We start from the raw sequence: 17,700 nt of genomic DNA, 5'->3' as shown, positions 1-17,700 counted from the left end.
AAAAATTCCTACATTTCACCAAGATCAATCTATGAAGTCAACTAGCAACGAGAGGAGAGTGCATCTACATACCCTTGTAGATCACGAGCGGAAGCGTTCAAGAGAACGGGGATGATGGAGTCGTACTCGCCGTGATCCAAATCACCGATGACCAAGTGCCGAACGGATGGCACCTCCGCGTTCAACACACGTACGGAGTGGATGACGTCTCCTCCTTCTTGATCCAGCAAGGGGGGAGGAGAGGTTGATGAAGATCCAGCAGCACGACGACGTGGTGGTGGATGCAGCAGTGATCGCAGTAGGGCTTCGCCGAGCTTCTACGAGAGGGAGAGGTGTAGCAGGGGAGAGGGAGGCGCCAAGGCTTGAGGTGGTGCTTCCCTTCCTTCCCCCCTTTATATAGGCCCCCTAGGGGGGTGCGCCGGCCCTAGGAGATGGGATCTCCTAGGGGGGGCGGCGGCCAAGGGGTGGAGTACCCCCCAAGGCAAGTGGAGGCGCCCCCTCCCCTAGGGTTCCCAACCCTAGGCGCATGAGGGGCCCAAGGGGGGGGGCACACCAGCCCACTATGGGCTGGTTCCTCTCCCCACTTCAGCCCATGGGGCCCTCCGGGATGGGTGGCCCCACCCGGTGGACCCCCGGGACCCATCCGGTGGTCCTGGTACAATATCGGTGACCCCGAAACTTTCCCGATGGCCGAAACTACACTTCCTATATATAATTCTTCACCTCCGGACAATTCTGGAACTCCTCTTGACGTCTAGGATCTCATCCGGGACTCCGAACAACTTTCGGATTACTGCATACTCATATCTATACAACCCTAGCGTCACCGAACCTTAAGTGTGTAGACCCTACGGGTTCGGGAGACAAGCAGACATGACCGAGACGAATCTTTGGTCAATAACCAACAGCGGGATCTGGATACCCATGTTGGCTCCCACATGCTCCTCGATGATCTCATCGGATGAACCACGATGTCGAGGACCTAATCAATCCCGTACTCAATTCCCTTTGTCAATCGGTACGTTACTTGCCCGAGACTCGATCGTCGGTATCCCAATACCTTGTTCAGTCTCGTTACCGGCAAGTCACTTTACTTGTACCGTAATGCATGGTCCCGTGATCAACCACTTGATCACATTGAGCTCATTATGATGATGCATTACCGAGTGGGCCCAGAGATACCTCTCCGTCATACGGAGTGACAAATCCCAGTCTCAATTCGTGCCAACCCAACAGACACTTTCGGAGATACCTGTAATGTACCTTTATAGTCACCCAGTTACGTTGTGACGTTTGGCACACCCAAGGAACTCCTACGGTATCCGGGAGTTGCACAATCTCATGGTCTAAGGAAATGATACTTGACATCCAGAAAAGCTACAGCAAACGAACTACACGATCTTTGTGCTATGCTTAGGTTTGGGTCTTGTCCATCACATCATTCTCCTAATGATGTGATCCCGTTATCAATGACATCCCCATGTCCATAGCCAGGAAACCATGACTATCTGTTGATCAACGAGCTAGTCAACTAGAGGCTCACTAGGGACACATTGTGGTCTATGTATTCACACATGTATTACGATTTCCGGATAATACAATTATAGCATGAATAATAGACAATTATCATGAACAAGGAAATATAATAATCATTTTATTATTGCCTCTAGGGCATATTTCCAACACATGGTCGGTAGGCCACCTCATTCTAGGGGGAGGGACGCATCTGCAATATGCGGATGACACGCTTTTGATGTTTCGCCCGGATGTGCATAGTATAGTTGCGGTCAAGGCGATTCTCCTTAGTTTTGAGCTCATGTCGGGCCTCAAAATTAACTTTCACAAATGTGAGGTACTATCGATGGGGGTAGAGCCGGAGGAGGGAAGGCGCATAGCGGATTTGTTTAACTGCAAAGTCGGCAAATTCCCGTTTACGTACCTCGGCCTACCGATAGACACCCAAACGGCCCACAATAGAGGACTGGGATCCTCTGTGCGGCAAGGTGAGGGGGAGGGTTTGCCCCTGGCGGGGGAAATTCCTTTCCAAGGCGGCTAGGCTCATCCTTACGAATTCCAGCCTCTCCTCCTTGCCAATGTTTGCTATGGGCCTGTTTCTGCTCGCAGAAGGGGTCCATGCAAAGTTCGACACGCCCCGCACCAAGTTCTTTGGGGAAGGAACCGGTCTGAAACGTAAGTATCATATGGTTAAATGGGTCTGGATGTGCCGACCCAAGGCCTTGGGGGGGTCTTGGGATCACCAACCCCAGACTTTTAAACATCGCGTTGATGTGTAAATGGATATGGAAAATTGCCCAAGGGGCAACTGGGCTGTGGGTTGATCTCCTAAAAGCCAAATATTTTCCCGATGGAATTTCCTTGAAGGGAGGACAGGGGCTCCTCCTTCTGGAATGACTTGCAGGTGGTCAAACCGGCATTTGCCATGGGGGCGAAATTTGCCATTGGGAATGGCCGCTTCTGGACTGATCTTTGGATAGGGGCCCAACCTCTATGGGCTGAATTCCAGGATTTGTACGAGATAGCTGTAGACCCAGCAATTACGATGGCGGAAGCGCTCGCGTCGACACCACCAGCGATTTACTTTAAACGGGAACTCAATGGGCAAGAGCAGTCTAGTCTCGCGGCTTTGCTGCAGCTCATTGAACCAACCAACCTTGCGGACGAACTGGACACGATGAGCTGGGTGCTCACCAGCTCCGGGAAGTTTACGGTTAATTCCTTATATCGCAAGCTGTGTCGAGGGACGATGCATCACACGATTGCAGGGTTGTGGAAAGCGTGGTTACCCCTGAAGATCAAACTCTTCTTGTGGCAATTGTTCCGCGATAAGCTGCCCACCTCCCTAAATGTGGCCAAACGCAACGGACCGGCCACCGGCCCGTGCGCGTTGTGTGGGGCTCCAGAGGATGCCAACCATGTGTTCTTCAATTGCCTGCTTGCAAGATTTGCATGGAGCGCGGCCCAGACCGCGGCTGGTGTCCAATGGGACCCTCGATCGGCCGCGGAGCTTACCCATCTTCTAGATGTGATCCACGGTCGCACTAAACGGGTTATGTGGAGTTGTGTAGGGGCACTACTCTGGGCTATGTGATTAACTAGGAACAAATTCACTATTGAGGGTTGCTTTCCTACGCATCCGGCTAACATTATCTTCAAATGCAACCTTCTCTTGCAGCAGTGGAGTCCGTTGGGGAGGCGCAGGGATGCTGAGCTGATCAAGACCGTCCAACAACGACTGATGCAAGTGTACGTGCTGGCTAGGGAGCCTATGGTTCTGACTATGGTCCCTTTTGGTGCTTGATGAGTCTGCGTGCTCTGTACAGGCTCTGCCCTGTAATCCGCTAGTGGTTTGTTAAGTCGCGCTTGAACTTCTATGGTGATCCTTTCGCGTAGGCCGGGATGGCTAGTGATGATGTATTAAGACTTGGTGTGGTGGTACGCTGCCTGTTGGGTTTTTTATTAATTTAAAGCCGGACGCATCTCGCGTCTTCGTTCTAAAAAAAAGGAGCGATATGACCTGGGTTTACGAAGCTAGCCAGCTAAGCGAGTCGAGTGCTAAAATGTTGGTGGGCTGCATGTTGGCTTCCAGAACGAGTGAAGCTGATGATGATCGCCGAAGTTGAGCCTGCAGCACCCTGGCATTAGCCTCTCAGTTCCGAATGCCCAGGCAAACTTCCCCGACGTCAATGACGATGATATCGATAATGCCGACACTCCTCTCGATGTCTGCATCGCATCTTCAGACTATGAAAGCGTAAATCAGATGGCTAGGTGATGGTACATCAGATCCAGGACCATTGACACATGTTTTGGTGGGGGTGATAGCATTTGTAAAACTCCTAGTGGCACAAGAATAACATGCCTTAATAGCAGGAAATGTAATATTAAAGCTCATGATGGCCATTCCTTTTACCCTGCGCAGCATGCTAAGGTCTCTTTTGGTTCATAGGATAGGATTATCATAGGAATAGGAATTTTGTAGGAAATGAGATGGCATGTATCTTAAATCCTATGAGTAGGAATAGGAAACGAGATGTCATTTGGTTAACATCAAAGGGATTTTTCCATTGAGTCTAGGCTCATTTTTATTTTCCTATGAAATGTGGAGGATAGGAACCAATCCTATGTAGGAATAGGGGGCTCTAAAGGAAAAAAATCCTATAAGAATCCTATCCTCTAAAATTCCTATGAAATTCCTCCAAACCAAAGGATGCCTAAAGCTTATGTGCTCGTTGGATTTCGCCCGCAGCAAGCCTTACAAAAAACAAAAAAAGGTGTGCCAAATTACTGGCAAGCGAATTCACCGCCAGGAATCGGCCCAACTATGGGCGCAAAATTAGTAGTGGCAACCAGACTGCTTCGAAGCCGAATAGACCCTCCCTCCCGAGGCGCTCCCGCGGGCGCCCTCGTCCCTCCTCCCCTTTCCCCCTCCCTCGCCGCCGCCGGTGGCGTCGCCGGCCAAAGGCCGCGTGGCGCAGGCGGCGGCGGGGCGGCTCTCTCCCTCGCGCGGGTGGCAGACGTCGCGGGGCGGCCTCCCCTTCTCGGTGGCGTCGGGCGCCGGCTTGCCTCTGCTCCGGCTTCCTTCCTCCGCCTCGCTCCCTAGTGACCTGCCGGCGTCGCCTCCTCTCCTCCTCCCCCCTCCTCGTGGGGCTCTCGAGGCCCGGGGGTGTGCTGGCGGCGGATCTGGAGCCCCCTGCCCAGATCCGGCGGGTGTTGGCGGTTGGCGGCTGCAGGGGCGACCGGCAGCCCCTCTAAGGTGGTGGTGGTGCAGCCGGGGTTCTTCCTCTCCGGTGGGGTGGCTGGGCACCGGCTGGACCCGGCCAGGGCGTGGAGACGCGGGGGGGGGGGGGGGGCGGTCTCTTGCTGGATCTGGCGTTGGGGGCCTGCCGGCGGCGCGTGGTTCTGGTGGTGCGTGCCCGGCGGCTCCGGCGCATGGAGCTCGCCGGGCGACGCGGGTAGGGTAGCGGCCGGGCGTGGCCGCTGCTTCGGCCGTGGGCCGCGGCGTGGGGAGGTCCGACGGTGGTGCTCTCCCGGTGTCGTGGCGGTTTCACGGTGGTTGACGGATCTGCCCACGGAGGCGGCCGACTTCTCCGGCGTCGGCTCGTCTGTGTTCGGGCCGTCTCGGCCTTCGCCCCATCTCCTCGTTGCCTGGGCGTTACTCCCATGAAAGGGCTGGTCCTATCCTAGTTGCGGTCTACCGCTCATCTCGCGCCCGGTGCTGCAAGACCGAGCTCGTCTCGCGCATGATGCAGTAGGACTGAGCTCGTCTCGCGCACGGTGCAGCAGGACTGACCTCGTCCCCTTTTCGGTGCTGCAGGACCAAGCTCGCCTCACGCACGCGGCAGCAGGACGGGCGGATGGATGCCAGTTCTGGCCGACCTATCGGGTCTCGGCGCTGGGGGTCGCCCAGGGGTGCGAAAGGTGGGACCTTTTCACTTGTCTCTTTAGTTGGGGTTGTGGCGGGTCTCAGGTGAGGTGGTGTCAAGGTCTTGGATGGCGGGGCGGCGGCCCTGGTGGTGGCGGCGCGGTGCTCTTGGGCAAAGCCCGTGCCTTGGTGCTGCCCGGTCATCATGGCCGTGTGGGCGGCGTGGTTGCCGGGATGTGGTGTTCGGTGGCGGTGAGTGTTGGCCGAGGTGAAAACCTGCTCTATCTTCGGACGGACCGGCGACGGAGGAGATCGTTCCCTTCTTGAAGGCGTCGTTGCGGCTCTCATTGCCCATCATGCGGCCCCAAGGGAAACTCTGATCCTTGGATCGGGCGGTGGCGGCACTCCGGTGTCGTACCCTTCCTGAAGGCGCCGCCTCGGAGCACATGGTCCGTCATATGTAGCTTCATCTCTTTGTAGTGGTAGTGCTAGGGGTGGTATTGCTGCGCTCAGCGCCTATGTATCATGTCTTGGGTGTGTGCGTGTATTGTGGTGGCGTGTGTTTGTACTGGGTGCTTGTTGTGATCGGTGCTTTATATATAAAGCGGGTCGAAAGCCTTTTTCAATAGTGGCAACCAAAATATTCGCTCAGATCAGAAGTTTTGGGTGACATCCAAGCGAACAAATAGCCCGTCAGTCAATGCTCATAATTGGTAGGGCTGTTGTGGGCTATCATCCAAACAGCCCCTGTATTTTTGTTACACATATATATAAATTCTTACTTGTAAAATATATTAATCTTGTGCCAAACATTTCACTCTAGCACAATTAGAAAGTTCAATCCATCATCCAAGTTGTACAAGATACGAGTCTCACAAAACTCAAAAGAAGTAGCTACTCTAGTCATGTTGCTTCCACGTTCCATGAATTACATTTACAAATAAACCATAATCTTAAGTTTTTGACTGAGGATACATAATCTATGAAACTTATGTCTATAATTCACATTGAGTTAACTCCATTGGCTCCATGAAAGAACCACTTTATCGAAATGTATGTGTTAATTCACTCATCTCCAAAGGCCATCAAAGGCCATCGGTGATAGGGTAAGTGCCTACACAAATAAAAACATCAAGGTTCAATTAGATACACCACGTGTATTGGTGATTATCACACATTATACATTCAGTGAAGCAAGGGGCAGAAAGAATTCAAGAAATTCAAAAAACCTATAAGAAAGGCTTAGGGCAATTGGCGGACAAGACACATTGAATCTACACAAGAGAGAAATGCAATAACTTAAACTCATCATAACAAGAAAATCAGCTACTACGTTAATAAGATAGTCACCTTCTATGATATTCTCTCCACAATCCGATACAATTACAGTCAAGTTTCTAACTCTTCGGCGAAGTTTCGTGGCACGGAATATTTGAATCTGTAAAGTCAGCAATATTATTTCCAATTTCTATGGTCAATATAAATTTAAGCATTTCATAGTTAAAACATGATACTAACTTACCCGAACATCTGTTTCGGCATTTAAGACTTTTGCTTGAACAAATTGGTCCCTGCCTATATCCAACAACATCTTTTCCAACTAACAAGTTACAAAAATCAAGAGCATAAAGTGTCACATAAAAAAAATACTCCTTTTCCATTTTACTTAAGACACCTTACCTCAATTGTATTAGAAATATACTCTCCATTGAAACGTTCAATAATATCATCCTTGCGGATTCCAAGTTTCTCAGCATTCGATTGTTTTGACACCTATAATGTTTAATTGGGCATCATTAAACCATAATATGCATATGAGGAATTTTTTAGGAAAAGCTAATAGCAAGTGTGAAAATAAATAATGTTAAACATTAACATATATACCTGTTCAACAATAAGACCAGATGCAATGTTATGCTTACGCCTCATCCTCTCAATACAGATAGGATCTAGAAGCTTGATGGAAGCAAATGTAATTCCAAGGTGGGCACGAGGGATGCACCTGTAAAAAATATAACCGTTAAAATTGTAATCGTCTTACAGACTTGTGTTAAATATTTAAAATAAAACAATGTATTCATTAGAATCCATACCAAATGAGTATCACACAAAACTGAGATGAGACCATTATAGAATTAATACCATAACAAGACCATGCATTAGTTCACGCCCTTTGTAAAAGAGGATTAAGCTCAAAAAGCAAGTCACCAAGTTAAGTAGAAAAACTAAATTTTACACCAAATTAGTTTCCTATAACCTGCATAGGAATAGTTTGGAGAACACGCAAAATTCGATAAGGTGACCAACACACATGTTCTCTATGATGTTACACATTTTTATAGCACCTAGGCCTCACATAATGATTTTTCTAAATCATATTTCAGCAATTTCATTCAAATGCAGTAATTGTTAAGCAGTCATTAGCTGAATTAATAACACTAAAAAGGAATTGAGAATAAGGGCCGTACTTCAACTTTCTCCACGAATCCAAGCACTTGTGCAATATAGAAGAAGGTAAAAAGGTCTCATTGATTTGATTGTTAACCATTCCCACAACCTTGCCTTCTAAGTCAATGACAGGGCCTCCATCGTCACGGAACTATAACATAGTAACCATAACAAACATTGTAATTTATACTAGGAAAATAACAACATTTAAATAGAAAACATAAAGTTAGAATTAAATCAGAGTACGTACATGATGTTCATCATTAGAAAAATACATGTAGTGACATCTCTCATGACGGATTGGAACTTTGTATTCCACCCTACCATGGGTTATCCTTAGATCAAGACTTCCATCTCTTCCAAGTCGGAAAACGTCTTGACCAGAGTGCACATTGTCATTAAAAGTGGATAGTTGAACCGGTTTGTCCACCAGAACCTCATAAAGAGCAAATTCGTAGTGCTCCTGCAGGTAGAGGAGACTGGCGACTGCAGTTGTGTCGTCCAGCAAGTGAACAATGACCTGGAAAGACAACCGCAAAATTTATGACACATTGATAGAATTTTCATAATATTGGATGAAGCCATTTTCGCAAGTAGAAAAACCAAACACCACACGAATCAAATCTATTATTTGAAGTACAGAGTGTACATACATACATACATACATACATACATACATACATACATACACACATACTCCCTCCGTTCTGAATTACTTGTCGCAGGTATGGATGTATGTAAATGTATTTTAGTTCTAGATACATCCATTTCTGCGACGAGTAATTTGGAACAGAGGAAGTACATACTAGTTTCATTTTCTTATACAAAAATTGAATAGAAATCATATTTAATTGGTAAGGCTGTCCGATTGAGGCATTGCAAACAATTAAATTTTGAGATGAAAGAAAGAAAAAAGAAACAAACACTAGTGCATGAAGAAGATAGATAAAAGGAACAGTGGACTAATGTTAAGAAGCTCACCTCGGCCTCGCGATGATATTCACCCGTCCACTCATTATTCCACTCGTCGTATTCCTTTACGCGAATGAGATGCGCGGACGTCAAAACCACGGCTGTATTCTTCCTGTCATCCCGTTGAATCCACAAGCCAGAACACCTATTCAACGGCTCATCATCTGCAATTAAATTAAAGCAAACAGAAAGTCAGAACACTCGGTCGATGTCTTGGGAAATGTTAAGTACATGTTTAGTTACATACCGAGATAGGACGAGAGGCTGACGATAGAGTCGGCGGCAAGAAGCACGGCATCCTTTGCAGGCTCACGGATATGAAGAAGGCTTCGGTCCTTGGACAGGCACGAAAGAGAAGAGTGGCGATTCAGGATGAAGACAAACCGACAAGCTACATACATACATAAAGATGGGGGAAAATAGCTAGGTTAGTGTCTTGGTAACGAGGATGATGATGGCGAAAAAAAGAGGGATCAATACATTTATCTGCTCGGTATTCGGCTTCGGCGTGCTTGAAGGCGGCACGTATGTCCGGCCTGTCAGCTAGTTCGTCGGGGATATAGGGCCTGTGGAGCAGAGGGCTGGGTGGATAGGCGGATTCCTCCGACGAGGACTCGGCCGCGTCGTCGTCGTACGCACGATCTACATACAATACGTAGAGAAAAATGTAAACACCAGTACTCATGTCGTGATTGGGAAGGGAATCAAGCTTAGGGGAGGCTGGGTACCTAATTTTGGTTGGGGTTGGGTTTTTTCACTCTCGAAGGCCGCGAACATCAATCTTCGATCCTCTGCTAGGCTTATCTTGGTCTTCTTCTTCTTCTTCCTGGCTTCCGTGTCCGTGTCCTGATCCCCCCTCCTGCGCCGCCTCGCGGCCTTCGGCGGCATCTTCCAACGGTTTGGGGATTGAGGCGGCTGCGTCGAGGGGTGCTTTACCCTTTTCTTTCAAATCTTTATTTTTCTTGTATATATAGACTGGCCCGGCGACTGCGTCGAGGGGTGCTGTAATGCGGTGTTGTTTCCGTCACGGAATCGACCTGGGCTGCCCATAGACCCTGGCCCATAGACCCCACCACGGCGGCAATCGGCCGGCCCAGCTAGAGTGTATGAGCACTTCGCAAAGATGATGAGGTGTTCGCTATTTTCTTCTTCTTATAAGATCGCTCTTTTTGCTGACTTATTAGGCTGGTCATAGTGGAGAGTAACTTATAATAGTGTTATGTATATGACATTAGTCTAAATTACTATTTTCATAGTGCAAAATAACATAGTACTATTGTCATAGAGGACTTCATTTATTAGCTTATAGACTCATGGTGTCTTGTGAAGCGCTATGTTATGGTAACATATTATGTTACCACTTCTCATTAACTACATGTCATATAAGCAAAATTTTCTTGGAGTGTGCTATGCTACTAGCTAAGTTACTCCCACTATGACTAGCCTTATAGACATTGCTGCTGTCAATGATGATGTCGGCTTGTCATGCATGATGATAAGAACATCTACAGTTGGAATCCAAATCCGTCTCAAACACCCAGATGGGTGGACCGGGACACCGGTCACAAAAAATGATCCATCCAGACATTTTAAACCGGTCTCAAACATCCGGGCTGTCCAACGTCTCTCATACTCAACCCAAATGTAGGGCGGATATCGGGCACACCCGGACCCGAGAGGCCTGGCCTACCACTGACCCCATGCTTGTCCCACAAAAAACCCTAATTTGGCTCCTCGCTCGGAGTCCTAGCTCACTCACTCTCCTCTCTCGCTCCATCCTCTCATTTCCCCTCTCTGAATCCGATCCAATCCAACACAATGTTGAGATCCGGCAGCCACTCCAGCTCCGACCTCGACGTCAAGGAGGAGCTGACCCCTCGCATTTCCATCGAGCGGTCCCAGGAGGACACCGGGGGCAGCTCCAGATCGCCGACACAACGCGGACGCCGGAGTTGGCCCCTCCCAGCCCGCGTGCAGCTCCACCAAGCCAACGCAATCTGCTTGGCCCCGCATCATTCCCTTCCCCCGCAGGTTGCTGCTCTGCGCGGGCAACTGTGGGTGCTAGTGCCCGCACTGCTGGCCCACATGCGCACTCCGAAATCGGAGGCATGTGCCGCCCGCCGCAAGAGGCAACACGCAAGGGAGAGGGACGAGGCAAGAGGCAACGCCGCGGGATGCTGGCAGAGCCCGACGAGGACGAGTGTCCCTCGCTTGGGTCTACCGCCAGTCCCTCACGACAGCAGAGACGACAGCTCGCCGCATACGGCGAAAGAACGCAAAGGTACTCGGACTTTCCATAGAGTAGTCGGAGGGCGAGGGGAAGGAGGCGGCGGCAGAGGCAGCTCGGGTGGCCAAGTTGAAGCAATAGCAGGACAGGGGCGTCCGCCGGATGAACGGGCTAATCGTCCTCTCTGATGACGGCAACGACCACAACTCCACCTCCTTCAATGACCAAGATCCTCCACCAGCAGCGGACACCTACAGCTACCCGGTGACCGGAAGAGGAAAGGCCCAACGAAGAAGTGGTGAAAATGCTCCTCCTCATATGTTTATTATCATTTTTTAGTTGTTGAAGTTAAGAACTTGTCCGACGACGAACTCCGATGATATTTTGGATGATGTACAGGTCGTTTATGTGCATTTGGTTGTCCGTTTGATCCAAATTTAGTTGTGTGTTGTTTGATCACGTAGAGTAGCTCTTATGTTGCATTCGTAGTATGGATATAGGGTGCCGGATATGAGGTACGTGGATGTGGAGAGGGAAATTTGAAGCATGTCCGGTTAGTTCCCGCTGACATTTAAGGGACCAGATTTGCCAAGTCTTGCTGTAGATGCTCTAAGGGAACCACCTCGGTTGTTTCCAGGGATGGCGAGGGCAAGTTCCTCGGTGCTTTAGCAGCAAGTTTTGATAGACTTTCGGACTAGGCATGTTAGAGTTGTGTCGAATATTATTGTACAAGTTAGGTTACAGTTGGACTATGAGTCGTACGGTGTGTAGATATGATTATGGAGTCATCTCCTAATAGGACACTTGTATCCTAGACCTCTTATATAATGAGAGGGTAGACACACGATATAACCTATGCCAACATAATAACATAGGCACACGGGAAACCGACGGCATGTGTTAGCGTCCTGGGCGGCCGGGTGCGGTATTGTAGCGGGGTCATGGAGAGGAGTGCCCATAGTCATGTCCCAGGAATGTAGCCACATCGGTGAACCTCGTGAACAAATCTCGGTGCCGTGCTCGTGTGATTGCCTGGTCCAAAGGGGTTATCATCAGGGTTGTGCATGATTTAATATTTTGTGTGATGAAGATAGAGCATAGCCAGACTATATGATTTTATAGGGATAACTTTCTTTGGGCATGTTATTTTGAGAAGACATGATTGCTTAGTTAGTATGCTTGAAGTATTATTATTTTTATGTCAATATTAAACTTTTGTCTTGACTCTTTCGGATCTGAACATTCATGCCACAATAAAGAAAAATTACATTGAGAAATATGTTAGGAAGCATTCCACATCAAAAATTCTGTTTTTATCATTTACCTACTCGAGGACGAGCAGGAATTAAGCTTGGGGATGCTTGATACGTCTCCAACGTATCTATAATTTTTGATTGTTCCATGCTATTATATTATCTGTTTTGGATGTTAATGGGCTTTATTTTACAGTTTTATATTCTTTTTGGGACTAACCTATTAAACGGAGGCCCAGTCCAAATTGTTGTTTTTTTGCCTATTTTAGTGTTTCGCAGAAAAGGAATATCAAATGGAGTCCAAACAGAATGAAACCTTCGGGAGCGATTTTTGGAACAAACGTGGTCCAAAGGACTTGGAGTGGACGTCAAGAAACAATCGAGAAGGCCACGAGGCAGGGGGTGTGCCCACCCCCTGGGCGCGCCCTCCACCCTCGTGGGCCCCTTGTTGCTCCACCGACCTACTTCTTCCTCCTATATATATTTATATACCTCGAAAACATCCAGGAGCACCACGAAACCCTATTTCTACCGCTCCAACCTTTTGTACCCAAGAGATCCCATCTTGGGGCCTTTTCCGGAGCTTCGTCGGAGGGGGCATTGATCACGGAGGGCCTCTACATCAACTCCATGGCCCCTCCGATGATGCGTGAGTAGTTTACCTCAGACCTTCGGGTCGATAGCTAGTAGCTAGATGACTTCTTATCTCTCTTTGGATCTCAATACAAAGTTCTCCTTGATTCTCTTGGAGATCTATTTGATGTAATCTTCTTTTGCGGTGTGTTTGTCGAGATCCGATGAATTGTGGGTTTATGATCAAGTTTATCTATGAACAATATTTGAATCTTTTCTGAATTCTTTTATGTATGATTGGTTATCTTTGCAAGTCTCTTTGAATTATCAGTTTGGTTTGGCCTACTAGATTGATCTTTCTTGCAATGGGAGAAGTGTTTAGCTTTGGGTTCAATCTTGCGGTGCTCGATCCCAGTGACAGAAAGGGAAACGACACATATTGTATTGTTGCCATCGAGGATAAAAAGATGGGGTTTATATCATATTGCATGAGTTTATCCCTCTACATCATGTCATCTTACTTAAGGCGTTACTCTGTTCTTATGTACTTAATACTCTAGATGCATGCTAGATAGCGGTTGATGTGTGGAGTAATAGTAGTAGATGCAGGCAGGAGTTGGTCTACTTGTCACGGACGTGATGCCTATATACATGATCATACCTAGATATTCTCATAATTATTCGCTTTTCTATCAATTGCTCGACAGTAATTTGTTCACCCACCATAATACTTATGCTATCTTGAGAGAAGCCACTAGTGAAACCTATGGTCCCCGGGTCTATTTTCCATCATATGAGTTTCCAATCTATTTTATTTTGCAATCTTTATTTTCAATCTATATCATAAAAATACCAAAAATATTTATCTTATTATTATTATTATCTCTATCAGATCTCACTCTTGCAAGTGGCCGTGAAGGGATTGACAACCCCTTTATCGCATTGGTTGCGAGGTTCTTATTTGTTTGTGTAGGTACGAGATGACTCGCGCGTGGTCTCCTACTAGATTGATACCTTGGTTCTCAAAAACTGAGGGAAATACTTACGCTGCTTTGTGATACGTCTCTGTCGTATCTACTTTTCCAAACACTTTTGCCCTTGTTTTGAACTCTAACTTGTATGATTTGAATGGAACTAACCTGGACTGACGCTGTTTTCAGTAGAATTACCTTGGTGTTGTTTTATGTGCAGAAAGCAAATATTCTCGGAAAGTCTTGAAACTCCACGGAATACCTTAGAAAAAATAATTAAAAATCCTCGCCAAAGATGAAGACCAGGGGCCCCACACCCTGTCCATGAGGGTCGGGGCGCGCCCCCCCCTCTTGGGCGCCCCCCTCCTGGGCGCGCCCCCCTACCTCGTGGCCCCCCTGGAAACCCTCCGACGCCAAATCCAACTCTATATATTCGCTTCTAGAGAGAGAAAAATCAGAGAGAAGAAATCATCGCGTTTTACGATACGGAGCCGCCGCCAAGCCCTAAAACCTCTCGGGAGGGCTGATCTGGAGTCTGTTCGGGGCTCCAGAGAGGGGGATTCGTCGCTGTCGTCATCATCAACCATCCTCCATCACCAATTTCATGATGCTCACCGCCGTGCGTGAGTAATTCCATCGTAGGCTTGCTGGACGGTGATGGGTTGGATGAGATTTATCATGTAATCGAGTTAGTTTTGTTAGGGTTTGATCCCTAGTATCCACTATGTTCTGAGATTGATGTTGCTATGACTTTGCTATGCTTAATGCTTGTCACTAGGGCCCGAGTGCCATGATTTCAGATCTGAACTTATTTTGTTTTCATTAATATATGTGAGCTCTAGATCCTATCTTGCAAGTCTATAGTCACCTACTATGTGTTATGATCCGGCAACCCCGAAGTGACAATAATCGGGACCACTCCCGGTGATGACCATAGTTTGAGGAGTTCATGTATTCACTATGTGCTAATGCTTTGTTCCGGTTCTCTATTAAAAGGAGGCCTTAATATCCCTTAGTTTCCAATAGGACCCCGCTGCCACGGGAGGGTAGGACAAAAGATGTCATGCAAGTTCTTTTTCATAAGCACGTATGATTATATACGGAATACATGCCTACATTACATTGATGAATTGGAGCTAGTTCTGTGTCACCCTATGTTATGACTGTTACATGATGAACCGCATCCGGCATAATTATCCATCGCTGATCCGGTGCCTACGAGTTTTCCATATACTGGTTTACGCTTATTTACTTTCCCGCTGCTACTGTTACAATCACTACAAAATACCAAAAACATTACTTTTGCTGTCTTTACTTTTGTTGCCGCTACCACCACTATCATATTACTTTGCTACTAAACACTTTGCTGCAGATACTAAGTTTCCAGGTGTGGTTGAATTGACAACTCAGTTGCTGATACTTGAGAATATTCTTTGGCTCCCCTTGTGTCGAATCAATAAATTTGGGTTGAATACTCTACCCTCGAAAGCTGTTGCGATCCCCTATACTTGTGGGTTATCACTTTGCTGCATCACCCTTTCCTCTTCAAAGGAAAACCAACGTAGTGCTCAAGAGGTAGCACGAGGCAGTGAGCCAACGATACAGTCATCGCTCGTCGGCCAGACAGAGCGCAGTCGCTGAAAGACCTAATCCAGCGCCCCCTGTCCCTCATCCCCATCCGACCATCCCCATCCCCGCCAGGGTCGTCTGCCGGACCGCCGCTCCTTGCCTCCTTCCACCGAGAAGAGTCGCCGCTCTGCTCCCCTACGAGCGCTCCTTGCCTGGCTGGTGGATCTCCAGCCACCACGAGCCGCCGCCCGCCAGTCGCCAGACGTCCGAACTTCGTATCCCGACGGAGATGAGGAGCTGCTGCCCAAGCTCCTGAATGGCTCAATCCCTGCTGAGTTCCTAGTTCCTGACGCCCTTTGGCCTTTGGGTGAGCTTCTGTCAACAGTACACTGTTTCTCCATTCAGTTAATTTGCTGTCCTGAACTGCCAATTGATTCTTAAATCTGTGCATGAGGGATGATATTTGGTGCAGTGCATTGAAGGGAATATGTTGCCAATTGAGTAGTAGCAGTATTGTTCAATCTTAAAGTTGTGCTTGTACTAAGCTTTGCCTACCTGTCTCTAATAGTTGTGTTTTTTGTTGTATCTGTAGAACCAAAGATGAAGAGGAATGGTGACATTCAGTCCTTTTTTTGGAATTATGAGGCTGCTAAAAGAAGGAAGGTTGCAGCCAAAGAGCAACCTGAAGATATGGTGTCAAATATTGAAGATGAAGCAGTCCATTCTCCACCTCTAGTCCGTTCTGCAGAGATTGAATTTGATATTGAAGATGAAGCAGTCCATTCCGATGCAGAGATTGAAAGTGATAGTGAAGGTGAAGCAGTCCATTCTCCATGTGCAAGGCCATATAATATTCAAAGGCTTCCTCCTGATCCAGGGGAGAGGATTCCTATTTCAGAGTATGATGTCGATGATCAAGATGAAGTTCAGAGACGATACATTGCAAAGCAAGCAGTCCAACCATATGCACACAACTTTCAAGTCATGAAAATCTATGGTAAAAATCGACACTTCAACTTTGTTTGGTTTGAGACCTACAAATGGTTAGAATATAGTGTCAAATATGAGGCAGCATTTTGCTTTGTGTGTTATTTTTTCAAAGGAAAATCGAATGGGGCGCCTAGGGGTGATGCCTTTGTTAATAGTGGTTGGAAAAATTGGTATAAGCCCGATGCATTGGTCAAACATGTTGGTGGTATTAATAGCATTCACAACAAAGCTCAAGAGAAGTACAATTTATTTGTGGCACCCCAACCATCAATTGATAACATTATGGTGAGGATGGATAAAGAGGATTTCCGTATGTGCAAGGCTAGGCTGACTTATTCACTTAGATGCTTGAGGTTTCTTTTGAACCAAGGATTGGCATTTCATGGACATGATGAGAGTGAAGAATCTAGCAATAGGGGGAACTTTCTTGAACTTCTTAAATGGCTTTCGGAAAATGATGAAGAAGTTAATAAACTTCTTTTGAACAATGCTCCTGGGAATTGCATCTTGACTAGTCCAAAGATACAAAATCAAGTAATTGAATGTTGTGCGGCGCAAACAACTAAAAGAATTATTGAAGATATTGGTGACGACCACTATGCAATCCTAGCTGATGAGTCTAGTGATGCATCTCATAAAGAACAACTTGCTCTTTGCATACGATTTGTTGACAAATCAGGAAGATGATGTGAGAGGTTCCTTGGAGTTGTTCGTGTTGCCAATACAACTTCATTGTCACTTAAGGATGCAATTCAAACTTTGCTTAAAGATCATCATTTGACTCCTAGTCAAATACATGGGCAAGGATATGATGGGGCTAGCAACATGAAAGGGGATATTAAAGGGTTGAAAACATTGATCATGAAAGAGTCACCCTCTGCCTATTACATCCATTGTTTTGCACATCAACTTCAGTTGGTTCTTATAGCTGTGGCAAAGGACAATGAACCATGTTTGTGGTTCTTTGATCATGTTTCTTACTTGCTCAATATTGTTGGAGTTTCTTGTAAGCGCCATGACATGCTTCAAGATGTTAGAGCTCAAAAGGTGTTGGAAGCACTTGAAATGGGTGAGATTGAAAGTGGAAGTGGGCTAAATCAAGAGATAGGACTAGCTAGACCCGGCAACACTCATTGGGGTTCTCATTTTAAAACCAGTATGCACATTGTTAGCATGTATTCCACAATCCTTGAAGTACTTGATGCTATTGGAAAAGATCGTTGACAAAAAAGTGAGTGGACAAGAATACGTGGAGTTGCTCAAGCCTTTGAATCATTTGACTTTGTTTTCAATCTTCACCTGATGCTTGTTATT

At 47.0% G+C, this 17,700-nt stretch overlaps 1 protein-coding gene across 2 annotated transcripts; it reads right to left on the bottom strand.

Moving 5' to 3' along the window:
- Nucleotides 1-6,278: 6,278 nt before the first annotated feature.
- On the bottom strand, nucleotides 6,279-9,727 carry LOC123106313 (serine protease HTRA1). Of its 2 annotated transcripts, XM_044528511.1 has the most exons (11): nucleotides 9,532-9,727; nucleotides 9,284-9,445; nucleotides 9,051-9,194; nucleotides 8,813-8,967; nucleotides 8,082-8,351; nucleotides 7,852-7,982; nucleotides 7,268-7,385; nucleotides 7,064-7,156; nucleotides 6,906-6,983; nucleotides 6,734-6,821; nucleotides 6,279-6,497 (listed from the first exon to the last, which is right to left on the bottom strand). In XM_044528511.1, the coding sequence occupies exons 1-11, from the start codon at nucleotides 9,689-9,691 to the stop codon at nucleotides 6,469-6,471; spliced, it is 1,428 nt and encodes a 475-aa protein (XP_044384446.1). In that variant the 5' UTR covers nucleotides 9,692-9,727; the 3' UTR covers nucleotides 6,279-6,468. The 2 variants fall into 2 exon arrangements, with proteins under 2 accessions (XP_044384446.1, XP_044384445.1); XM_044528510.1 differs by lacking the exon at nucleotides 6,279-6,497 and having other exon boundaries at nucleotides 6,546-6,821.
- Nucleotides 9,728-17,700: the final 7,973 nt, after the last annotated feature.

Source organism: Triticum aestivum, chromosome 5A (genome assembly GCF_018294505.1).
Source record: "Triticum aestivum cultivar Chinese Spring chromosome 5A, IWGSC CS RefSeq v2.1, whole genome shotgun sequence".
Lineage (NCBI taxonomy): Eukaryota > Viridiplantae > Streptophyta > Magnoliopsida > Poales > Poaceae > Triticum > Triticum aestivum.
Note: the sequence above shows the minus strand (reverse complement) of the source record. Positions and strands in the feature narration are given on the sequence as shown.